The sequence below is a fragment of the Nycticebus coucang genome, chromosome 21, assembly GCF_027406575.1.
Source record: "Nycticebus coucang isolate mNycCou1 chromosome 21, mNycCou1.pri, whole genome shotgun sequence".
Classification (NCBI taxonomy): Eukaryota; Metazoa; Chordata; class Mammalia; order Primates; family Lorisidae; genus Nycticebus; species Nycticebus coucang.
The window spans coordinates 17412964-17433764 of NC_069800.1; the positions used below are offsets into that span (position 1 = coordinate 17412964).

The 20801-nt window shown below is 47.2% G+C and overlaps 1 protein-coding gene, 1 long non-coding RNA gene and 1 other non-coding gene across 5 annotated transcripts in view; 2 read left to right on the forward strand and 1 right to left on the reverse strand.

The window, feature by feature from the left end:
* The first annotated feature begins 3944 nt into the window (after positions 1–3944).
* On the forward strand, positions 3945–4104 carry LOC128574371 (U1 spliceosomal RNA). Its single transcript, XR_008376742.1, has one exon. It is a non-coding gene; the product is annotated as a U1 spliceosomal RNA (small nuclear RNA).
* A 7772-nt stretch (positions 4105–11876) lies between these two features.
* Positions 11877–14623, reverse strand: LOC128573399 (uncharacterized). The gene is made up of 2 exons (XR_008376458.1): positions 14490–14623; positions 11877–12735 (listed from the first exon to the last, which is right to left on the reverse strand). It is a non-coding gene; the product is annotated as an uncharacterized LOC128573399 (long non-coding RNA).
* Positions 12733–20801, forward strand: part of OVOL2 (ovo like zinc finger 2) — a 35444-nt gene continuing 27375 nt past the window's right edge. For 2 of the 3 annotated variants that reach the window (XM_053573633.1, XM_053573634.1), the window contains exons 1-2: positions 12733–13996; positions 14638–14855. In XM_053573633.1, the coding sequence (XP_053429608.1) occupies positions 13897–13996; positions 14638–14855 (318 nt within the window). In that variant the 5' untranslated portion in view covers positions 12733–13896. The remainder of the gene's footprint in view (positions 13997–14637; positions 14856–20801) is intronic. The other variant, XM_053573632.1, reaches the window with a different exon arrangement.

A 20801-nucleotide genomic window follows, 5' to 3' on the forward strand; every position in this document is an offset into this window, starting at 1 on the left:
TCAGACTGTATCAAAATCTTAATGTGTTAGATATTCATTTGGCTGCAAGAAAGAGCACTGGCTTAAACAATGGAGGGCTTTTTCCTTCTTGTTATGAGGAATATAAAAATGTACAGTTGCAGACATTGTTTCAGCTGTTCAACGATGCCCTCAAAGGCCCAGCCTCTCCCTTTCTGCTCTGCTCACATTGACATCTGGGCTTTCATCTGCATGTTGGCAACCACATAGTCACAAAGTGGCTGCCACACCTCCAGGGATCACATCCAAGTAGAGTTCTTCTTATGATTCATTGGAGAAAACTATGTCATATAGCTGAAAGGGGAGGTGGCAGAGAGAGAATTGAACTGACTATGCTACTATGCCAAATAAATATAGAGCTCTGTTGTAAAAAAAAAAACAAAAAACTGGGGAATGGTACTTAACAGGAAAAATCTGTTCGCCACATTATGTTAGCCACATTTATGTATGCAACTCGTTACTCAGTACTCAGTACATAATGATATACAACAATGTTTGAGCAATGGTTGCCATTGCTGATTGGAATGTTAGGCCTCAAAAATAATCTCTTCTAAAGAAACTTCCTCACCTTTCACACTACAATAGAATTAACAACCACCTCCTCTGTACAGCAATACCAGACGGATACTGGCTTTTTTTTTGTTGTTCTTATTGAGACAGAGTCTTACTCTGTTGCCCAGATTAGAGCACCATGGCATCAACCTAGCTCACTGCAACCTCACTCCTGAGCTCGCGGGGTCCTCCTGCCTCAGTCTCCTGAGTAGCTAGGATTACAGGCGCCTGCCACAACATCCAGCTATTTTTTTTCTATTTTTAGTACAGACAGGGTCTCCCGATCTCACTCTTGCTCAGCCAGTTGTTGAACTCCTGGCCTCAAGCAATCTTCTCATTTTGGCCTCCCAGAGTGCTAGGATTATAGGCCTGAGACATTACAGGCCTGAGACACCGTGCCTGGCAGGATACAGGCCTTTACCAAAGCAGTTGGAAGATATTAGAGCTCTTTGTAAATTTTATTTTGTTTTATTTTTTTAGAGACAGGGCCTCACTCTGAGGTCTAGGCTAAAGTGCAGTGTCATTATCATAGCTCACTGTAACCACGAATTCCTGCCTCCCAAAATGCTGAGATTATAGGTGTGAGCCACTGCATCTGACCTTGGACTCTTTTGAATGTACCTCTCTGTCTCCTTCTAGAGTACAACCCTTTGAGGCCAGGAAGAAAGATTTATTTAACTTTTGGGTCCCTATGACCTCACACAGGTTGGAGGAATGAATGTGATTTGAGTTACAGGCTTGGGGAAAGTTTTGTTTAGTATGTGATCTACATAGGAAAAGTGAAGGAAGCTGTGAAGGGAGAAAACAAAACAGAAGAAACATTCAGAGATCATCACAAAATTCCCCCCCAAAACAGGCACCTCAGGGTCATTGGTTAGCAAGTCAAATTACATTTGCTGAGTAAGTAAGGGGTGGGGGGGGGCGGCTAGAAAGAAAAACAACCCACAGAAGGTGATTAAAATAATCAAAACAGGGCAGCGCCTGTGACTCAAGGAGTGGGGCATTGGCCCCATATACCGGAGGTGGCAGGTTCAAGCCCTGCCCCGGCTAAAAACTGCACAAAGAAAAAAAAAAAAAATCAAAACAAGAAGCAGAAAACTTCCCAAATAAGAGAGGGGGAGGAAGAGGAAGGGATGAGGCATTCATTTCCTGCTGTAACAAATGACCATGAACATGAGAATGTGTCACCCCCATCTCTGACTGCAGAGAATATGACAGACCTGAGGCCTCAGCCCACTGCACTCTGAAGTCCATTGTCATGTAGGGGTGAGGCCAGGTTCCCCCTGGATGGCTCCGGCTAGTGGCTGAGAAGAATAGGCTACCCCGGCAGGCCCATCATGGGATCCTCTGACAGATGACAGGCATTGTTGAATGTGCCTTCCTGCTCTTTGCTGGACTGGGGTCCACCCTTCATCCCAGTGTGACAACTCTGGAAACTTCACCCAGCTCCCTCTCTACTTCTCTCATAGACATTCCCCCTGATATATTTCTTGCACATTTCATCCCTTCCTGGCATCTCCTCAGACAACCTAATGCATATTACCTGCTTAATACTCATTTTAAACTCAACTCATCACTAAATACATGTACTTAAGGAGGAAATTTTAGGCCAGGCACAGTGGCTCGTACCTGTAACCCTAGCACTTTGGGAGGCCGAAGCGGGAAGATTGATTGAGTATAGGACTTCGAGACCAGCCTGAGCAAGATCAAGACTCTGTCTTTACTAAAAATAGAAAAATTATCTGGGCATTGTGTCAGGCACCTGTATTCCCAGTTATTTGGTAGGCTTAGGAAGGAGGATTGCTTGAATCTAGAAGTTTGAGGTTGCTGTGAGCTAGTGTGATGCCCTAGCACTAGCCTGAGCAACAGAGTGAGACAGTCTCAAACAAAAAAAAAAAAAAGAAGAAGAAGGAAATTTTCCATTGCTGCTAAAAAACGGGAAGCCAAAATCACTTGCCATGAATAGCAAGAAAGCTGAAAATACATAGGTATATAACAACCAAATAATGATATTAAATGTTAGCCAAATGGCTTGGTGCCCGTAGCACAGTGGTTACGGTGCCAGTCACATATACCAAGGGTGGTGGATTCAAACCCGGCCCGAGCCAGCTAAACAATGACAACTGCAACAAAAAATAGCCGGGCGTTGTAGCAGGCACCTGTAGCCCCAGCTACTTGGGAGGCTGAGGCAAGAGAATGTCTTAAGCCCAAGAGTTGGAGGTTGCTGTGAGCTGTGACGGCACTCTACTGAGGGCGACAGGGTGAGACTCTGTCTCAAAATAAATAAATAAATAAATTTTTAGTCAAATACTCATTGCTCTTTAAAGGGAGGTTAACTGGTGTGAAGAAGGTGTTAAAGACCTATTAGCACCAAGCTAAAACCTTCTCCTTTTTTAATCAGACGGATCAAAAGACTTGCAGAGAGAACAACTCTTTCATTCTGGCTTCCATGTTAACACTCACCAAAGACCGTGAAATACCCTTCCGACAAGCAGGCAGACAGCCATGCATGACTGAGAGGCAGCAAGGATGTGTTAATTGTTGAGAAAAGCTTGTGGCAGAAAAATTATTGCAATATTAATTTATGTTTTGTTCTAGAAGTAATATTTCTTCCATCAGTACCAATCAGATAGCTGGTCCTTCTTGCTTTCTTATCTTTAGTGGTCTATTTTGAGAGAGCAAGGTCTTTTGAAGGCAGTTTTCTTGCATCTTTAAAGAACGCTAAATTCATGAGTGGAGAGAAGAGCATGGGAAATAGACATGGGATCATGGTGGGAGAGAAGGCAGATTGCTCCAGAGAGAAGGACAGAGGCTCAGGATCTAGAAAGCAGTGAAGACACCCATGTCCTTCCTGGGGACAGGGTCTTAAGTGCAGGGGGCAGAAGGTGGCCAAGTCAAATGAAAGAAAATACAATCTTGTGACATTATCTATACCCAGGAGTTTGTGGATCTGGATTCTCACACACCTATAAGCATCTTCTTTTTTTCTTGGCAGTTTCAGGCCAGGGCTGCATTTGAACCCGCCACCTCCGGCATATGGGACAGGCGCCCTACTCCTTTGAGCCACAGGTGCCGCCCCCACCTATAAGCATCTTAAATAATTATTAAGATGATAATCAACTCACTCCCAAGCTGTTTGTTTTCATGTATGTTTTCATCATATCCCAAATGGTGGAGATTTGTTGTTTCATATGTATATACTTAATTTACAGAACTGTACCTCCTGCCTCAGGAAGTAAACTAAAAAAGGTTATTGTGCATTGTGCCCTCTGGAGAACCAGTGTGTAGCTCATTGGAAAAGGTCACACCGTCTTTTCCATGAGTCACTGGGACAGCAGAGAAGTGAGCAAGTATCATTTTAATAGGTATTTAGTTTACTTACCTGGCAGAGGAGATACCGTAATCACAAAGGTGGTTTTCCCAGGGCGAGGGTTTTTCATTGCACTCTGCACACACTGAGCCCTGCGATTTCCCCAAATGTGGGAAACTCAACTATATAATTTGTGGTGGGGGACTGTTCACGCTCTACTCTTAGAAAATGTGAAAAAATAGGCTGGGCGTAGTGGCTCACACCTGTAATCCTAGCACTTGGAAGCCCAAGGTGGGTGGATTGCCTGAGCTCACGAGTTAAAGACCAGCCTGAGCCAGAGCAAGACCTTGTCTCTAAAAAATAGCCAGGCATTGTGGCAGGTGCCTGTAGTCCCAGCTACTTGGGAGGCTGAGGCAAGAGAATTATTTGAGCCCAAGAGTTGAGGTTGCTGTCAGCTGTGACGCCAAGGCACTGTATAGAGGGCAACAAAGTGAGACTCTGTCTCAAAAAATGTAAGGAAGGAAGGAAGTTAGAAAAAATTAAAAAATAATAATAGGTATTTGGTTCAGACCAAGTAAGAAAGCACAATTCCAACTGGATAAAGAGAAAGAGAGAAGAGAGAGTGAAGAAGTTATTCAACCACTCCAGAGGTAAATTTTGCTTCAGGCAGAGCTGGGTCCTGCTCTGTCTTGAGGACCTGGTCCTCCTTTCTCCATCTCTTGGCTTTGCTTTCATCTGTGGATGTCATCCGCAGGTAGCTGCCGGTGGCAAAGGTGGTGGCTTCCTGCCCCAGGCTTGAATCACATCCTCTCCTCAGAGCAAAGGGAGTCTTCACAACAGCTAATTCATGGAGCTGATCCTGCTTGGGTCTCATGTCTGCCCTCAAACAGTCAGCATGGCTGAGTTGGCAAAAGGCTGTAATTAGCAGAGTTGAATGCCCACCTCCTACAGGAGGGCAGGTTTGGCCTGTCTAGAACTGCATGGGCTGAGAGTGGGGAAGGAGCGCTTTCTGAGAAAATAAGAGTTCAGCTTCTGGCCGGTGCCTGTGGCTCAGTTGGTAAGGCGCTGGCCCTATATACCAAGGGTGGCGGGTTCAAACCCAGCCCCAGCTGAACTGCAACCAAAAAATAGCAGGGCATTGTGGCGGGCGCCTGTAGTCCCAGCTACTCAGGAGGCTGAGGCAAGAGAATCGCTTAAGCCCAGGAGTTAGAGGTTGCTGTGAGCTGTGTGATGCCATAGCACTCTACCAGAGGGCCATAAAGTGAGACTCTGTCTCTACAAAAAAAAAAAAAAAAAGAGTTCAGCTTCTGCAAGAGGAGGAAAGGAATGCCAGAGGGCATGTGGAAACCCCAGGTGTCTCATCAGGTAGACTCTTCCTTTCCCACCCTTCCCCAGACACGTGGAGGGGGAGGGGTGCAGAGCTTTTCAGCCTGGAGGAGACACTGAGCTCTTGTTCTTGGAAAATTCCAAGTGTGTTTACAGAATAGGTAACCTCAGGGGATGGGGTCCCCCACCTGGCACATCCCAGGCAGTTTGGGAGCCCTGATAGACACACTGCCAGTTCTTAGCATGCTGGGGCAGCCCGAAGGAGGGGCTCAGAGCAGAGGCTCTCGACCTTTCTAAGCTTCTGTTTTCTCACTTGTGAAATGAGAATAAAAAGGTATTTCTCTCCCACAGAGGTTTGCTCAGTGAACAATACGTCCAGAGCACATGACCCGTGGCTAGGTCACTGAAAGCCCTCAATTAATGTTGGACATTGTTATTTGAAAGGCAGGATAATGCTTCCTCCAAGCACAGTTAGAATTATGATCCCACTCCATTCTCCTAGTAAGCCTGTGAGATAGGTAGAGGACACGTTATTGTTCCATTTGAGGGATGAAGACACTGCACCTCAGAGTGTTTAAATGGTATTTCCATGTCCCCACGGTAGAACCACTTGTCAGTGGCAGAGCCAGTTTTCAAAGCTGAAGCACTGGCCTCTAGTACCACCTCCCTGCCCCCCCACTCCCACCCCCCATCACATGCTGATCAGAAATATCTTGGTGTGCCCAAGAGTAGCTTTCTGGAACAGTATAGCTTTTTCATGCCAATCACTTCTAGTCTAGACTACGCTGTACAATAGAAACAGTGTGAACCACAGATGTAATATTAAATGTCCTAGTAGCCACACACTCACACAAAAATCCAGGTACAGTGGTGCATACAGGTAGTCCCTGCTAGCTACCCAGGAGGCTGAGGATTCCTTGAGCCTAGGAGATGGAGGCTACAGTGTGCCAAGACCACACCTGTCACTATCCGCTGCACGCCAGCCAATGCAACATAAAGAGAGCCTGTCTCCAAAAATTATTTTTCTTAAGTAAAAAAGAAATACATTTTAATATTAATAATGTATTTTATTTAACCTGATATATTCAATATACTATTACTTCAACATGTAAGTCAATATACAAAACTATTAAGATATTTTATATTCGGGGGCGGCGCCTGTGGCTCAGCGGGTAGGGCGCCGGTCCCATATGCCGGAGGTGGCGGGTTCAAACCCAGCCCCAGCCAAATTAAAAAAAAAAAAAAAAGATATTTTATATTCTTTTTTATATTAAATCTGGTGTGTACTGTATATTTACAGCACTTCTCAATTCAGACTGCCCACCTGTCAAGTGCTCGTAGCCCATAACCACATGTGACCACCCTGGTCATCATCTGGGACTGTGCAGGACTTGAGGCAGATTATTTAAGGCACCAGAAAAGCAGGAGCACAAAAGGGGGAGGAAGAGAGAAAGAGAGAGATTCTGCTGCAGCAAGTTTATCCAGAACCTTGCAAATTAGTACAGAAGAAAGAGATTTAAGATGATATTTTGTGGTTTAGTATTATTCTCATTTTGAATTACAGCGTGGTAGGGATAATGAGAATTTGTCCTTGATCCAGAAACGGCTGATGGTCTTAATGCTATCCTGGGACAATGACAATTACAGAATTGATGACCCAAGATGCGGCAACAGAACCTAGCTAGCTGAATCAGAAAAGGAATTTATTAAAGGATGCTAGGTAGCACATGGAATCTCAGGAGACCAGCGACTTGGTCTTCAAAGAAAGCAGCCTGAATTGACAATGAAAGACAGGGCTGCTCCCGTGGGGGCTCTGTCACCACTGTCTCTGGCCAACCTGCCTTAGTAACTGTCACCCTTGCTCAGCACAGAGCCACTTTGGGCATCTGTTCATCATCCCCAGCAGATGCTGAGGGCCCCTCCTGGTTCATATCATACATCTCTAAATGAAGTCTACGGGTCTATCCCAGTCATAAAACCCGGGTCACATACTTGCACCTTAAGGCATGGAGTTTGGGAAAGCAATTTTCAGTTGCTTAAATATAAAGGAGTGCAAAAAGTTTCTATCAGTATGACGCATGCTCACTACACAAGCCAGCATGGTTTTCTCTTTTAAAAATTATTGTGACAATCCACAAAATGAGAAAGCAACATATGGAATGGGGGAAAATGTTTGCAAATCGTATATCCAGTAAGGGTATATTCAAAATATATGTAGAAGGAATTCATGTAACTCAATAGAGAAAAACCAAATAACTTGATTAAAAAATGGGCAAAGAACATGAATAGACACCTTTTCAAAGAAGATACACAAATTGACACAACTACCAGAGGGACTCTACCTAAAAAACTCAAATATTGTGACTTGGTTGTTTGCACCCTCACATTAACCTGAAAAAAAAAAAAAAAGAAGAGGGTGGCACCTGTGGCTCAGTGAGTAGGGCGCGAGCCCCATATACAGAGGGTGGTAGGTTCAAACCTGGCCCCCGCCAAATTGCAACAACAACAACAACAACAACAACAACAAAATAGCCGGGCATTGTGGTGGGCGCTTGTAGTCCCAGCTCCTTGGGAAGCTGAGGCAAGAGAATCTCCTAAGCCTGGGAGTTGGAGGTTGCTGTGAGCTGTGATGCCACAGCACTCTACCGAGGGCAATAAAGTGAGACTCTGTCTTTACCAAAAAAAAAAAAAGAAGAAGAAGAAGATACACAAATTGGCTGGTAGGTGCATGAAAAGTGAAATGCAAATTAAAATTATAATGAGATATCACCTCATAAATGTTAGGATGGCTATTATCAAAAATGTAAAAGATAACAAGTATTGGCAAGGATGTAGAGAAAAGTCAGCCCTTAGATATTGTTGGTGAGAATGTAAATTGGTACAGCCATTATGGAAAATAGTACAGAAATTTCTCAAAAAAATAAAAATAGTACTACCATATGATCCAGCAATCCTACTTCTGGGTGTAAATCCAAAGGAAATAAAATCACTATCATGACAATCACACTCCATGTTCACTGCAGCATTATTCACGATAGCCAAGTATGGGAAACAACCTAAGTGTCCATCCATAGATGGATGGATAAAGAAAATGTGACCTAGGTGCATCTATATTATATATAATGTTATTCAGCCTTAACAAAGAAGAAATCCTTCCCTTTCGACAATAGGCATAAACCTTCAGGACATTATGGTAAGTGAAATAAGCCAGATGCAGAAAGACAGCTGTCATACAATCTTACTTATATACAGAATCTGAAACAGCCAAACCCATAGAAACAGAGAGTAGAAGGGTAGTTACCACAGGGGTGGGCCAGAGGAAGAGGGGAGATTTTGGTCAAAAGGTACAAACTTCCTTACAAGATGAATGGTTCTGGAGCCCTAATGTGCAGCATCATGACGGTAGTAGTAATAATGTATCACATACTTGTTTGCTAAGAGAAGAATAAATATTCTCACTGTGCAAATGCACAAGGATAACTGTGTGTGGTGAAGGGGATGTTAATTAGCTTGGTCATGGTAACCACTTCACAATGTGTATCAAAGCATCGCTTGTATACCTTGAATATATATAATTTTTGTCAATTATACTTCAATAAAGCTAAAAATTTATTGTGAAAGATGAGGATATTATATAATAAGAGTGTATGTAATATGTATATACCGTGAAATAAGAAAAATTGCTCTTAATTCTGGTTCAGAAATCCAGTATTACCAGTACTTCAGAACTCCTACCCCTGTTTGTCCCTTTCAATTTTTTTCAAAACGTTTTCATTGATACATAATAGTTGAACGTATTTGGGGGGTACATGCGATATTTTGATGCATGTATACAACATGTACTGATCAAATCAAGGTAATTGGGATATCCATCATCAAACATTTGCCTTTTCTTTGTGTGGGAAACCTCCTTGTTTTATGCCCATTTCTTCCCTCCGGTGGACACTGCTATCCTGATTTTTGTATTAATCATTTTCTTTCTTTTTTTTTTTGTATTAATCATTTTCTTTCTGTGCCTAATCATTTTTAAATTTAAAAATTTATTACCTTTTTTGGGTGGCGCCTGTGGCTCAGGGAGCAGGGCGCCGGCCCCATATACCGAGGGTGGTGGGTTCAAACCCAGCCCCGGCTGAACTGCAACCAAAAAATAGCCGGGTGTTGTGGCCGGCGCCTGTAGTCCCAGCTGCTCTGGAGGCTGAGGCAGGAGAATTGCGGAAGCCCAAGAGCTAGAGGTTGCTGTGAGTCCTGTGACATCATGGCACTCTACCGAAGGCGGTAAAGTGAGACTCTGTCTCTACAAAAAAAAAAATAATAATTACCTTTTTTTTTTTGAGACAGAGTCTTGCTACCTCACACTGGGGAGAACGCCCGCCACAACATCTGGCTATTTTTTTGATGCAGTTGTCATTGTTGTTTTAGCAGGCCTGGGCCCGGTTCGAACCCGCCAGCCTCAGTGCATATGGCCAGCGCCATAACCACTGTGCTACAGGTGCCGAGCCTAAAAATTACTTTTTAGATAATATAAATTTGCATGCAGTTGTGTGTCTCCAGTTTTCTTCAGTGATAAATATTACAGAAACTTAACTCTTAGCAATCACTAATCTTTTCTCCATTTTTATAATTTTGTAATTTCAAGAATGTTATAAAAATGGAATCATAAATATGTAAACTTCGGGATCTACATTTTTCACTTCACATAATTCTCTTGAAATTCTTCTAAACTGTTGCTTGTTACCTAATAGTTTTGTATTCCTAAATAAGATATTGTTTTATCCGCTTTAAACAATAATTTGAAATTTATACGATTTTTCTGTAATTTGTTTTTTAATTCAACTATGTGATCGTGTAGCTTTATTGATGAGTGTCACTAAGTGCCCATTTATTTTCTTTGTATGAATTTATCACAATTTATTCACCCAATTAGTTATTGGTAGTATTTGAGTTGTGCCTTTTATTTTTAGGTTAGATTTGTAATTTTTTGAGTATAATGAATCCTACTTCAATGAGTATTCTTGTCTGTGACTTGTGGTGCGTAAGTGTAATACTTTTTCTAGATTAGCATTGTCAAGTGAATTTCCGTCTCATTTGATATGTGTATGCTCAGTCTTACTAGATAAAGTGAAACTCTTTCCAAAATGTTTGAATTAATCCACGTGCCCATTAGCAATGTGTGCATGGTCACAGCGATTGATATCCACACCAACACGTGTTTTTTTCAGACTTTTAAATTTTGGCAGTCTGATAAAAAACTGCATTTCATCCTCATTTTAATTTGTATTCTCCTGTTTATGAATGAGATTGAGCAACTTTCTGTGGTTTTTTTTTTTTAGGCCCCTGCCACAATGCCCAGCTATTTTTGTTGTTGTTGCAGTTTGGCTGGGTGGGCACCCTCGGAGCCGGTGCCCTATCCACTAAGCCACAGGCACTGCCCCAGAGATTGAGCAACTTTTTATATGTTGATAGACATTCACAGTCTCTCTTTCTGGAAAGAAATGCCTTTTCACACCTATTGCCATTTTTTTTTTTTTTTTTTTAAGAGAGTCTAAACTCTGTTAGTGGCATCAGACAACTAACAGCATCCTCAAACTCCTGGGCTCAAGTGATCCTCTTGCCTCAGCCTCCTGAGTAGCTGGGACTATAGACATCTAATGTTTCTATTTTCAGAAGAGACAGGGTCTCACTCTTGCTCAGGCTTGTCTCAAACTCCTGAGCCCAAGCAATCCACCTGCCTTGGCCTCCCAGAGTGGTAGGATTACAGTTGTGAGCCCTGCCAAGTTTGTCTTTTCCTTACCAATTCATGCAGTTTCTTCGTATGTTCTGCATTCTAATCATTTGTAACATAAATGTGTTACAAAAAGTTTTCTCGCGGGCAGCGCCTGTGGCTCAGTGAGTAGGGCGCCGGCACCATATACCGAGGGTGGCAGGTTCGTACCCGCCGGTTGCTGTGAGCTGTGTGACGCCACGGCACTCTACCGAGGGCAATAAAGTGAAACTCTGTCTCTACAAAAATATATATATATAAAAAAAAAGTTTTCTCGCTTTGTTGTTTAGCCTATCATTCTTCATACTGTGCATTCTGATAAACATTCTTAATTTTTCTGCAGTCACATTTACTGAATCTTCCTTTATTTTTTATTTATTTATTTATTTATTGCAGTTTTGGTAGGGATTGGATTTGAACCCGCCACCCCAGGTATATGGGCTTACTCCTTGAGCCACAGGCACCACCCAATTTTTTATTTTTTTATTCTTATTTTTCGTCTTTGGGTTCATTTTTCTATCCAATTTTCAGGGATGCTCTATCAATTCCTTTCATAATACTTAGAAAACCAACCTTACAAAAGAGAAGAAAAGTCAACAAAGACAAAAGCTTGTTCTTTGTATTTGTCAACAGTATTGATAAACCTCTAACAGTTCTGATCAAGAAAAAAAAAGGGAAAAAGAAAACGCCTAAAAATTCCTTTCTCTCACAGAAAAGCCCAGGAAATACAGCGGACGCACATCCAACTACGTAAAATGAAGGTGTAGTTTTCGCTGTAACTTTCCATCCCTAAATCCATAAACATGATGTTGCTGTTGAAGTTTCTAGCCTTCTCTGCCAACATTCTACAAGCCTTTCAAATAACGGAAATGGACATGTTGTCCAGGCGTTCATTGATTTGAAATCAGATAAAGGAAAAAAACCTCACCTTTATTAGTGGGGTTCACTGCCTCTTTTATAAAATAAAGAATCTTGAATGAAGTTTTGAAGATGTTTAGAGATGGGGGAGTAATCCTGATATTTTATAGGTTTACTTTATTTTTACGCTTTCATTCAACCCAAGTTCCTTCTTTCTAGCAAATCTCGTTTGTTGGCAAATAAAAATAACACGTGCAGAGTCTCCCAGAAGCCGCGCCATCAGCCTTACAGTCAGGAAGTCACCAAGTTTTCTTGCGGTGCTACAGAAAGGCCTTCCTCCCCTTTCTCAGTCTCCCCGGGATCAAAGTCTTTCTCATTCTTGGTCGGTTTTCCTCAGAGAAAATCTGGAGGTCAGAGTTCAGCCCAAAGAGAGTAGTGACTCCTCGAAGGCTAAGCCGGAGACCTGGCGCTCCTGTCCCCCGCACAGCCCCGGGAGGGCTGCGCCCCTTTCCGTGCGCCCAGAGGGTTCGACAGCCAAGCCGAGAAATCCGTTACCAAGGGCCATTTCAGGACGGAAGAAGACAGGGAAATCCGCTGCGTAGATTCCCGGGTCCTGCGGGCCGGGCGCACAGCGGGTCAGGTTACAGACAGGTGAGGCCGGCTGCGCGCGGAGGTGCAGGCGCCTGGGCACCCGGGCCAGTCACGCCCCCGCAGCCCGCCGGCAGCTGGCACTGGCCTAATTCTGTCCTGGAGGAGGGCGACCTCGGCGACACAGGAGGCTGTGCCGGTTGTCTTGGGGACATCAGAACAGGGCCTTGAAAAGGGCAGCGCGATCCTCAACGTGGGCACAGCTGCTTTAGAAACTTGGCATCTTTCTTTTACCAACTCGCCTTACTTCTCTCCCTCTCCCCTCCGGGCATAAAGGTAGATAGAAAAAGACAAAAATAAAAATAAATACAAAGCTTTCCAGCCACATCCCCAGTATCGGCAGCAACGTGTAACCAATCTTCACTTTACTGGCTTCCTGGAAAGGTATTTCCCAGACTCAGAATTTGGAGATGGGGTGGTTAGGGGAGGCGACAGTGGGAGTGGGCAAGGAATGGAACCGAATTCAAAAGCCGAGTTTGCATAACATACACTTGGCTTTGGTTTATTTGGGGTGATGGGGCTTGTGAGGTGCAACGTCTTGGGGTGGACGCTGCTTTGGCAGAGCAAGCCTGTTTTTTTTTTTAGATTGTATGATGCAAATCGGTAAAATAACATGTTGTAAAAATCCTGAATTTTAAAATTTATTATCATGCTTATTTGGGCGGCTGTTGTAGTTGATGGGGAGCTCAAGCTGCAATCCCCCTTTACCAGATCTCCCCGCCGCCTCCTCTGTCCGACTGCAGAGATTTCAGCAAGCCCGGGAACCATCCACAAGAGGAACCGAGCCATTTTCTGGCTCGCTCGTCAGAGACGAATCCACGGGGGGGTGTGGGGGGTGGAGGGAGCGGGGGGATGGAGAAGGTAGTGGGAGGCCCCGACTCGCCGGGGAGTGGGTGCCCTGGGAGGGCGACCTAGGGCGTACCTCGAAGAGTTCTCCCCGAGGTGCATGTGATGGGGGAATGGGTCAGGGGCTTGAGTGAAAAACGTTCTACCTCTTTTTAAAAAGAGGAGGGGGGAAGAACAGTCTAAATTCTTTTGCAAACATTCATGCCTAAGGAAGGGCTGGAACAGGCAGCCCCGGCCGCCGGAACCGGTCGGACAGGTAGCGAGCTTGTTGACACCGTTATGTTGCAGGGCGCATGCTCACTCCCAAGTTTCCTGGTGCCTTTTCTATTCCACCTTATGAAACTTTTTCCCCGGCGTGGTCTCACCCGCGATTTAAGGCATAGGTGTCGCGGAGCCGGGAGGCCGGGAGTCGCCAGGCGAGCGGGGGAGAGGCCTGGCCGCACATCGGTGGGGGTGGAGGGAGAGGGCAGGCGAGGCGGGAAGGTGGGCTCCGGCCGCGGGGAGCCGGGGACCGAGCCGCCGCCTCTAGCGGGAGCAGCTGGGAGGAGGGGGCCGCAGTCGGAGAGGGGACCCCGCCATGCCCAAAGTCTTCCTGGTGAAGAGGAGGAGCCTGGGGGTCTCGGTCCGCAGCTGGGATGAGCTCCCGGATGAGAACCGGGCAGACACCTACATCCCAGGTGAGCGCCGCGCGGGGGCCGGGCCTGGGCGCGGGGCTCCCAGGGTGGGGGAAGGGGTGGCGGGACTTCTCTGCTGCTCTGCGGGCTGGACTCCCCACCTTCTCTCTTTCTTCCGGGGGGCACTCAGACGTGTTTCAGGCGGAGGAGGGAGGGGAGTGAGAGGCTGGGGAGCCCGGGACGCCCGGCGCCCCCTTCCTCTTAGTGAGAGCCTCTAATTGCCTGGCGGCGGGACCGTTGGCTGCTGCGCGGGCTGAGGTGGTGGCCCAGGAAGGGGGATGAAAGCCAGCTGGGGCCGACCTCCGATCCCACGAGCTCACTAGGGTGCACAGAGGTTCACTAGCCCCTCTGGGGCTAGCTGGGGAGAGGTCAGACAAGCGTCCCCCGCCCGGAGAGGAAAACTTGGCGCGCGGGGCCCTCTGTTCCTCGTGGGCGCGGGGGCTGGCGCTAAGAAATGCCCCCCCGAACTAGCTCGAGTGGCTAAGCAGGGGCCTACCTGCCCACCCTCGCGACGTTGCCCACTTGGCGAGGTGCCCAAGTCCGGGGCGGGGCGGCGGCGGCACAGCCTGCAGGTCAAACTGCCGCCCGCGGCGGTCCCCGCCTGACGCCGCGTGTGTCTGTCGGGGCGGCCCCTCCCTCCGCAGTGGACCGGGGCCGCCTGCACCACGACCCTCACGAGGACTGCCGCAGCGACGGCGGCAGCGGCAGCAGCAGCAGCAGCAGCGCGGGGGAGCCTGGAGGCGCCGAGAGCAGCTCGTCCCCGCACGCCCCCGAGCACGAAATTCCCGATCCCGGCGAAGCTGAGGGCCCCAATGGACACCTGGCGGCGACGCAGCGCCCGGTTGCCAGGTCTAAAATCAAGGTACGGTGTCGACTCTGCCCCTACCGCCACCTGCACCACGCCCTGGCGTCAGGCTCCCGGGGCCCGCGCCCCTCCCCGCGGCGCCGGTCCGCCCGCCCGCGCACCCAGCACTCGCCGCGCGGCTCCTGCACCTGCCCCTGGGCCGCGGCCAGGGCGCCTCGGCGCGTCCTCCCTCGGGCTGGGTTGTCGCCCGCGCCGCTGCGCCCGGCGGCCGGCTTCTGGGTGGGTTCAGACCGTCTGGTGCCTGGAGCCTCGTGTGGCCGCGGCCTCGGGGAGCCGGGACCAGCAGGAAAGGCTCGGACACCGCTACCTGCCTACAGGCACCCATTCTGCACACAAGGCTTGAAGGATCACCAGCCTGTAGGTGTTCTTGGGATCCTAAAGGAGAGAAATGCCACCCTCTGGGATGCAGTTCTTTGTGCCTAGTGGTTCTGAGAGTTTCACATTCTGTGTTCAGGGTCTTGGGGGCAACTTGGCACACAGTAGGTCTCTCACAACAGCTATTCCCAATGCCTGTTAGCCTATGCCTGGCACATGCGATTTGTCATTTCTCTCAGACCTTCTTGAAGTGAATTGATGGATAAAAGGGTTCACCTGCAGTTTTTCTTTCTTTGTTTGTTTTCTTTTTTTGAGACAGAGACAGGGTCTCACTCTGCTGCCCAGGCTAGAGTGCCATGGCCTAAGCCTAGCTCACAGCAATCTCAAACTCCTAGGTTCTGGTGACCTTCCTGCTTCAGCCTCCCGAGTCCAAGTGCACATTTCTTTAGCGCCCCTGCCCCAGTGGATTGGAGTGTATGTTTACCATTAAGGTTGCGTTTCTGGGCTCCCCTGAGTGTTATGAAATTGTAGGCAGCCTTGTGTCCTGACACCCACCTGCTTTTCCTGGGCTGAACTTCATGATGGCTTTACTCAAGGTATCCGCTATCCTCCAAGATTAAAAAGATTAAAGGATTCCTATTCCGCTGACTCTGGTGGAGCTGGGGTGGAGGCTGAGGGTGTGAATCACATGACTCAGTTCCTGGCCGGGTGGGCCATAGTGTAACCCTGTGCTGTGAGCCTTCAAGGCCCTTGATATGGGTGGTAATTCCAGGGTGCTCCAGTGGGTAGGTGCTGCTCAGGCGGCAGGTAGAGTGGAGTGGTGAGGGAGAGCCCTGGCTTTTGCAGTGGATTGAGAAAGCAGTTGGTACTTCCCTGGGAGAGGCCATCCCTACCCTATGCACATTTCTGGTTCCCAGGGTTTGGCTCAGGGGTGGGCCCGGGCACATTTGGTTATGAATTGAAGTTTGGGGCTGGAGCTAGAATTCGAAGGAAAAGATCTCTTTGTACCACTGCGAAGATGTGTCGGTTTGCTACTGAGGGTGAAGTGTGAGGCTGAGGTTCAAAGTCAGCTGGCCTGAGGTTCTTCTGGGCCTGGTGGGGTTAAGTGGGAGGGAACTATTTGCCTGAGGCTGGTAGCTCTTCCCTTCGGGAAATTCTGTGTCCCACTTGCATATTTATCACCAGGCTGGAAGGACAATTGCAACGTTGTTTTGGGAGGCTCTGCAGCCAATTTGCCCCTCTGTCCCCCAGTTGCCAGGATTCCCCTGGAGAGAAAGTAGCGGAGGGGGAAGATCCAGTCTCTTAACCAGTATTCTAGGTGATGTCTCTTTTCTGCCTCAAGCAAACAAGGCAGTTGGAACCCTGGATTAAAGGAATAAGTAGAGCAATTTTTTTTGTTGTTTGTTTTTTGCAGTTTTTGGCCCGGGCCGGGTTTGAACCCACCACCTCCAATATATGGGGCAGGTGCCCTACTCCTTGAGCCACAGTAGAGCAATTTTATTTCTAAGATCAGTTGTCTGAGTACTGGGGGGAGGGGAATAGCACAGTTTGTCCCTGAGCTGTTAATGAGGAGCCTTCTTTCCATAGTTTGCAGGATGTTCAAGTTCCTTCTCTCTCCCTCTACCCAAAGAAGACATCTTGGTGTTGGTATGCTTCAAGCCTCAGTACTGGCAGTTTTCAAATGACTGACCAAATTGCCTGTGACCTAACGCATTGTGTAATTCTAAACAAGGCATGTTGAACTTGCAGAGTTTCTCAGAGAATTAGTTTTTTAGTGGGAGAGGAGGAAAGCAACTTAAGAGTGAGCCCCTTGGGCAGCATCTGTGGCTCAAAGGGGTAGGGCGCCGGTCCCATATACCAGAGGTGGCGGGTGCTAAACCCAGCCCCGGCCAAAAAAAAAAAAATTAATAAAAGAGTGAGCCCCAGGGCAGCGCCTGTGGCTCAGTGAGTAGGGCACCGGCCCCATATGCCGAGGGTGGCGGGTTCAAGCCCAGCCCTGGCCAAACTGCAACAAAAAAATAGCCGGGCGTTGTGGCAGGCGCTTGTAGTCCCAGCTGCTTGGGAGGCTGAGGCAGGAGAATCGCCTAAGCCCAGGAGTTGGAGGTTGCTGTGAACCGTGTGATGCCACGGCACTCTACCAGAGGGCAATAAATTGAAACTCTGTCTCTACAAAAAAAAAAGAGTGAGCCCCATACATAATGCATTTTTTTTTTCTTTAGAGACAGAATCTCACTTTGTTGCCCTTGGTAGAGTGTTGTCGCATCACAGCGCATAGCAACCTCCAGCTCATAGGCTTAAGCGATTCTCTTGCCTCAGCCTACCGAGTAGCTGGGACTACAGGTGCACGCCACAATGCCCGGCTATTTTTTTTGTTGTTGCAGTTTGGCTGGGGCCGGGTTTGAACCCACCACCCTCTCTCTGTATATGGGGCCGACGCCCTACACACGCCACCCATGATGCATTGTTTTAATGACTTAGTTTTAATAACTTGAAGACACTGGGAATGGCCTCCCAGGAAGGGGAGGTTGGAGGCAGCACTCATCCCATCTAACAGTAAGAAGTGCCTGCTCCCACCCTGGTGTTCCTTCCAGAATTATCCGGCAGTGGCCATTAAGTATCTAAGCTCTCTCTGGCTTTGTCCCTTCTTAGTTGTGTGACCGTGAGGAAGTTGTTCATTCCTTTGGGCCTCAGTTTCCTTACCTGTAAAATGGGGGCAATAATGGCGCCTCCCTCCTAGAGCTGTGAGGGTGAATGGGTTAAGGGTAGACTGTAGCATGTGCCCACTAACTGTAGATACTATTTGGGTTGGTGGGAAGATACAATATGGTTAACTCTATTGCAGCTCAGCCAGAAGCACAAGCAAAAGTATGATCAATTCTGAATGGGGAAGGTTTCTTGATGTGGGTTTGAAGGCTGTGGAGAAGGGAGGTGTGGGCTGAGTCCCACAGCTAGAGCATGTAAAGGACTCAGGTCTGGTGACTGAAGGGCAGGAAACAGGGCCTTCTGGGGCCAGGGAGAGTCAGTGCAGAGGAGAAACCCTGGAAGGTTTGTGAGAAAAAAACTCTTCAGTGAGTCCCTCTTATCTGCTGTGGTCATGGCTATGCCATCTCCTCTGAGCCTCAGTTCCCTGAGGTGTAAAATGTGGGACTCAGACTCAGCCTCTCACAAGCATTTATGCATAGATTAAATGAGATGGGGAGTGCAAATTGTTCAGCACTTCTGTGCCTTTAATTTTTTTTTAATTTTTTCTTTTTTATTGTTTGAGACAGTCTCACTATATTGCCCTCAGTAGAGTGCTATGGCGTCACAGCTCACAGCAACCTCAAACTCTTGGGCTTAAGAGATTCTCTTGCCTCAGCCTCCCCAGTAGCTGGGACCACAGGCGCCCACCACAACGCCCGGCTATTTTTGTTGTTGTTGTTGTTGTTGTAGTTGTCATTGTTGATTTTAGCTGGCGCAGGCCTGGTTCAAAACCGCCAGTCTCAGTGTATGTGGCTGGCACCCTACCCACTGAGCTATGGGTGCCACCCACAGCACTTCTGTGCCTTTAAAAATGCCTAGTGAGAAGTTAGTTGACAGTGACAGACAAAAAGTTTTAACATCTTTTTTTTTTTCCTGCCTGCAGCAGGGATATGAGATTTCACTGTATACCTGAGTGGATCTGGAAAGAAATCCCAGGTGCCGGGAGGAAGCTGGCCTTTCCCAGCTTAGCTGCCTTTTGACCGTGTGCCTGGGGGCAGATTGTGAAAGTTTTTCTTTACTGGTGGGGATTCTGTAATTTTCCAAAGAGATTGGGGTGGGGAGATGATATACGTTTGGGAAAGGGTGCTTGTCAGATCACTTCGTTTTCATCCTGCACTTATTTGTGGGTCTCCAACTGTGAGGTCACTACTGTCCTTCAGAGATTTATCAGGAACAAATAGTAACTCTGTAGTGGACTCAGTTGACTGAGATTACCCACTCCTGACTCTGTGCCTGGTAGGACCCAGGTGTCAGTATAGACCAGCAGGTGAATTTATCCTCTCACCCTATCCTTTCTCTCCTGTGGTTCCTCAAAAGAAACTAAATTTAGATTCCTTCAAAAGTATCCTTCGCTTTTTATGGGGCTTTCTAGTTCTTGGTACTAAAAGATAATGTGAACACAAAGTGGTCCTCCCCCATCCATTTTTACTTTGGAGAGTTTCAAAGGTAGAGTATCCGGGGAATTTGTTGTGTAGAATTCCCAACAGTCTGGATTTTGCTGAATGCATCACTGGGGTGTCTGACATTCCTCAGCCCGCTAGGTTTCTCTCACTGGGTAGGTGGATCTCCAGCTAAACTGCTTTGCAAATTAAGTAAGATTAAAGATGACGCAAGTTCCTCAGTTGCACTACCACATTTCACATGCTTCGTAGCCATGCGTGACTAGTGGCTACTGTGTTACTCAGTACTACAGAATAGAATTTTTCGGTCACCCCAGGAAGTTCTATTGGACAACACAGCTCTACATGCTCGATCAGATCTATTTTTGTTAGAATAAAAATATGTCACAGGGCAGCGCCTGTGGCTCAGTCAGTAAGGCGCCGGCCCCATATACCAAGGGTGGCGGGTTCAAACCCGGCCCCGGCCAAACTGCAACCAAAAAATAGCCGGGCGTTGTGGCGGGTGCCTGTAGTCCCAGCTACTCGGGAGGCTGAGGCAAGAGAATCGCCTTAAGCCCAGGAGTTGGAGGTTGCTGTGAGCTGGGTGAGGCCACGGCACTCTACCGAGGGCCATAAAGTGAGATTCTGTCTCTACAAAAAAAAAAAAAAAATGTTAAATAAGCATTTGGGTGACGCCTGTGGCTCAAGGAGTAGGGCGCGGTCCCATATGCCAGAGGTGACGGGTTCAAACCCAGCCCTGGCCAAAAAAAAAAAACCACAAAAAAAAAAAATATGTCACAATGGAGGTTTCAAGAGATCAAGAGGCATTTAACATTTGTTATCTCTCCCCCCACCCCACCACCTCACTCCCAACCCAGGCTGAGTCTCACTCAATTTGTAGGCTGGGGACAGAGTGCCATGGCATCATGATAGCTCACAGCAACCCCAAACTCCTGGGCTCAAGTGTTCTTCCTGCCTCAGCCTCCCACGTAGCTGGAACTACAGATGCCTGTCACCATGCCCAACTAATTTCTCTATTTTTTTGTCCTGGGTTGGGGTAGGAAGTAGGTCTTTCTCTTGCTTAGTTCTCAAACTCCTGACCTCAAGTGATCCTCCCTCAGGCTCCCAGAGTGCTAGGATTACAGGTGTGAGCCACCGTCTGCTGTCCTGGTTATCTCTCATTTTGTGATGTTATAGCTGTTGATGATCAGGGCCTAAATATTTTGGGTTATTGGTGTTCTAAAACAATGATAAGCCAGGTGTGGCGGCTCATGCCTGTAATCCCTACACTTTGGGAGGTGGAGGTGGGAGGATCACTTGAGGGCAGGAATTTGAGGCCAGCCTGAGCAAAGTATCAAGTCCTTGTTTTTTTTTTTTTGTTTGTTTGTTTTTGTTTTTTTGAGGCAGAGTCTATGTCGCCCTCGGTAGAGTGCTGTGGTGTCACAGCTCACAGCAACCTCAAACTCTTGGGCTTAAGCTATTCTCTTGCCTCAGCTTCCCAAGTAGC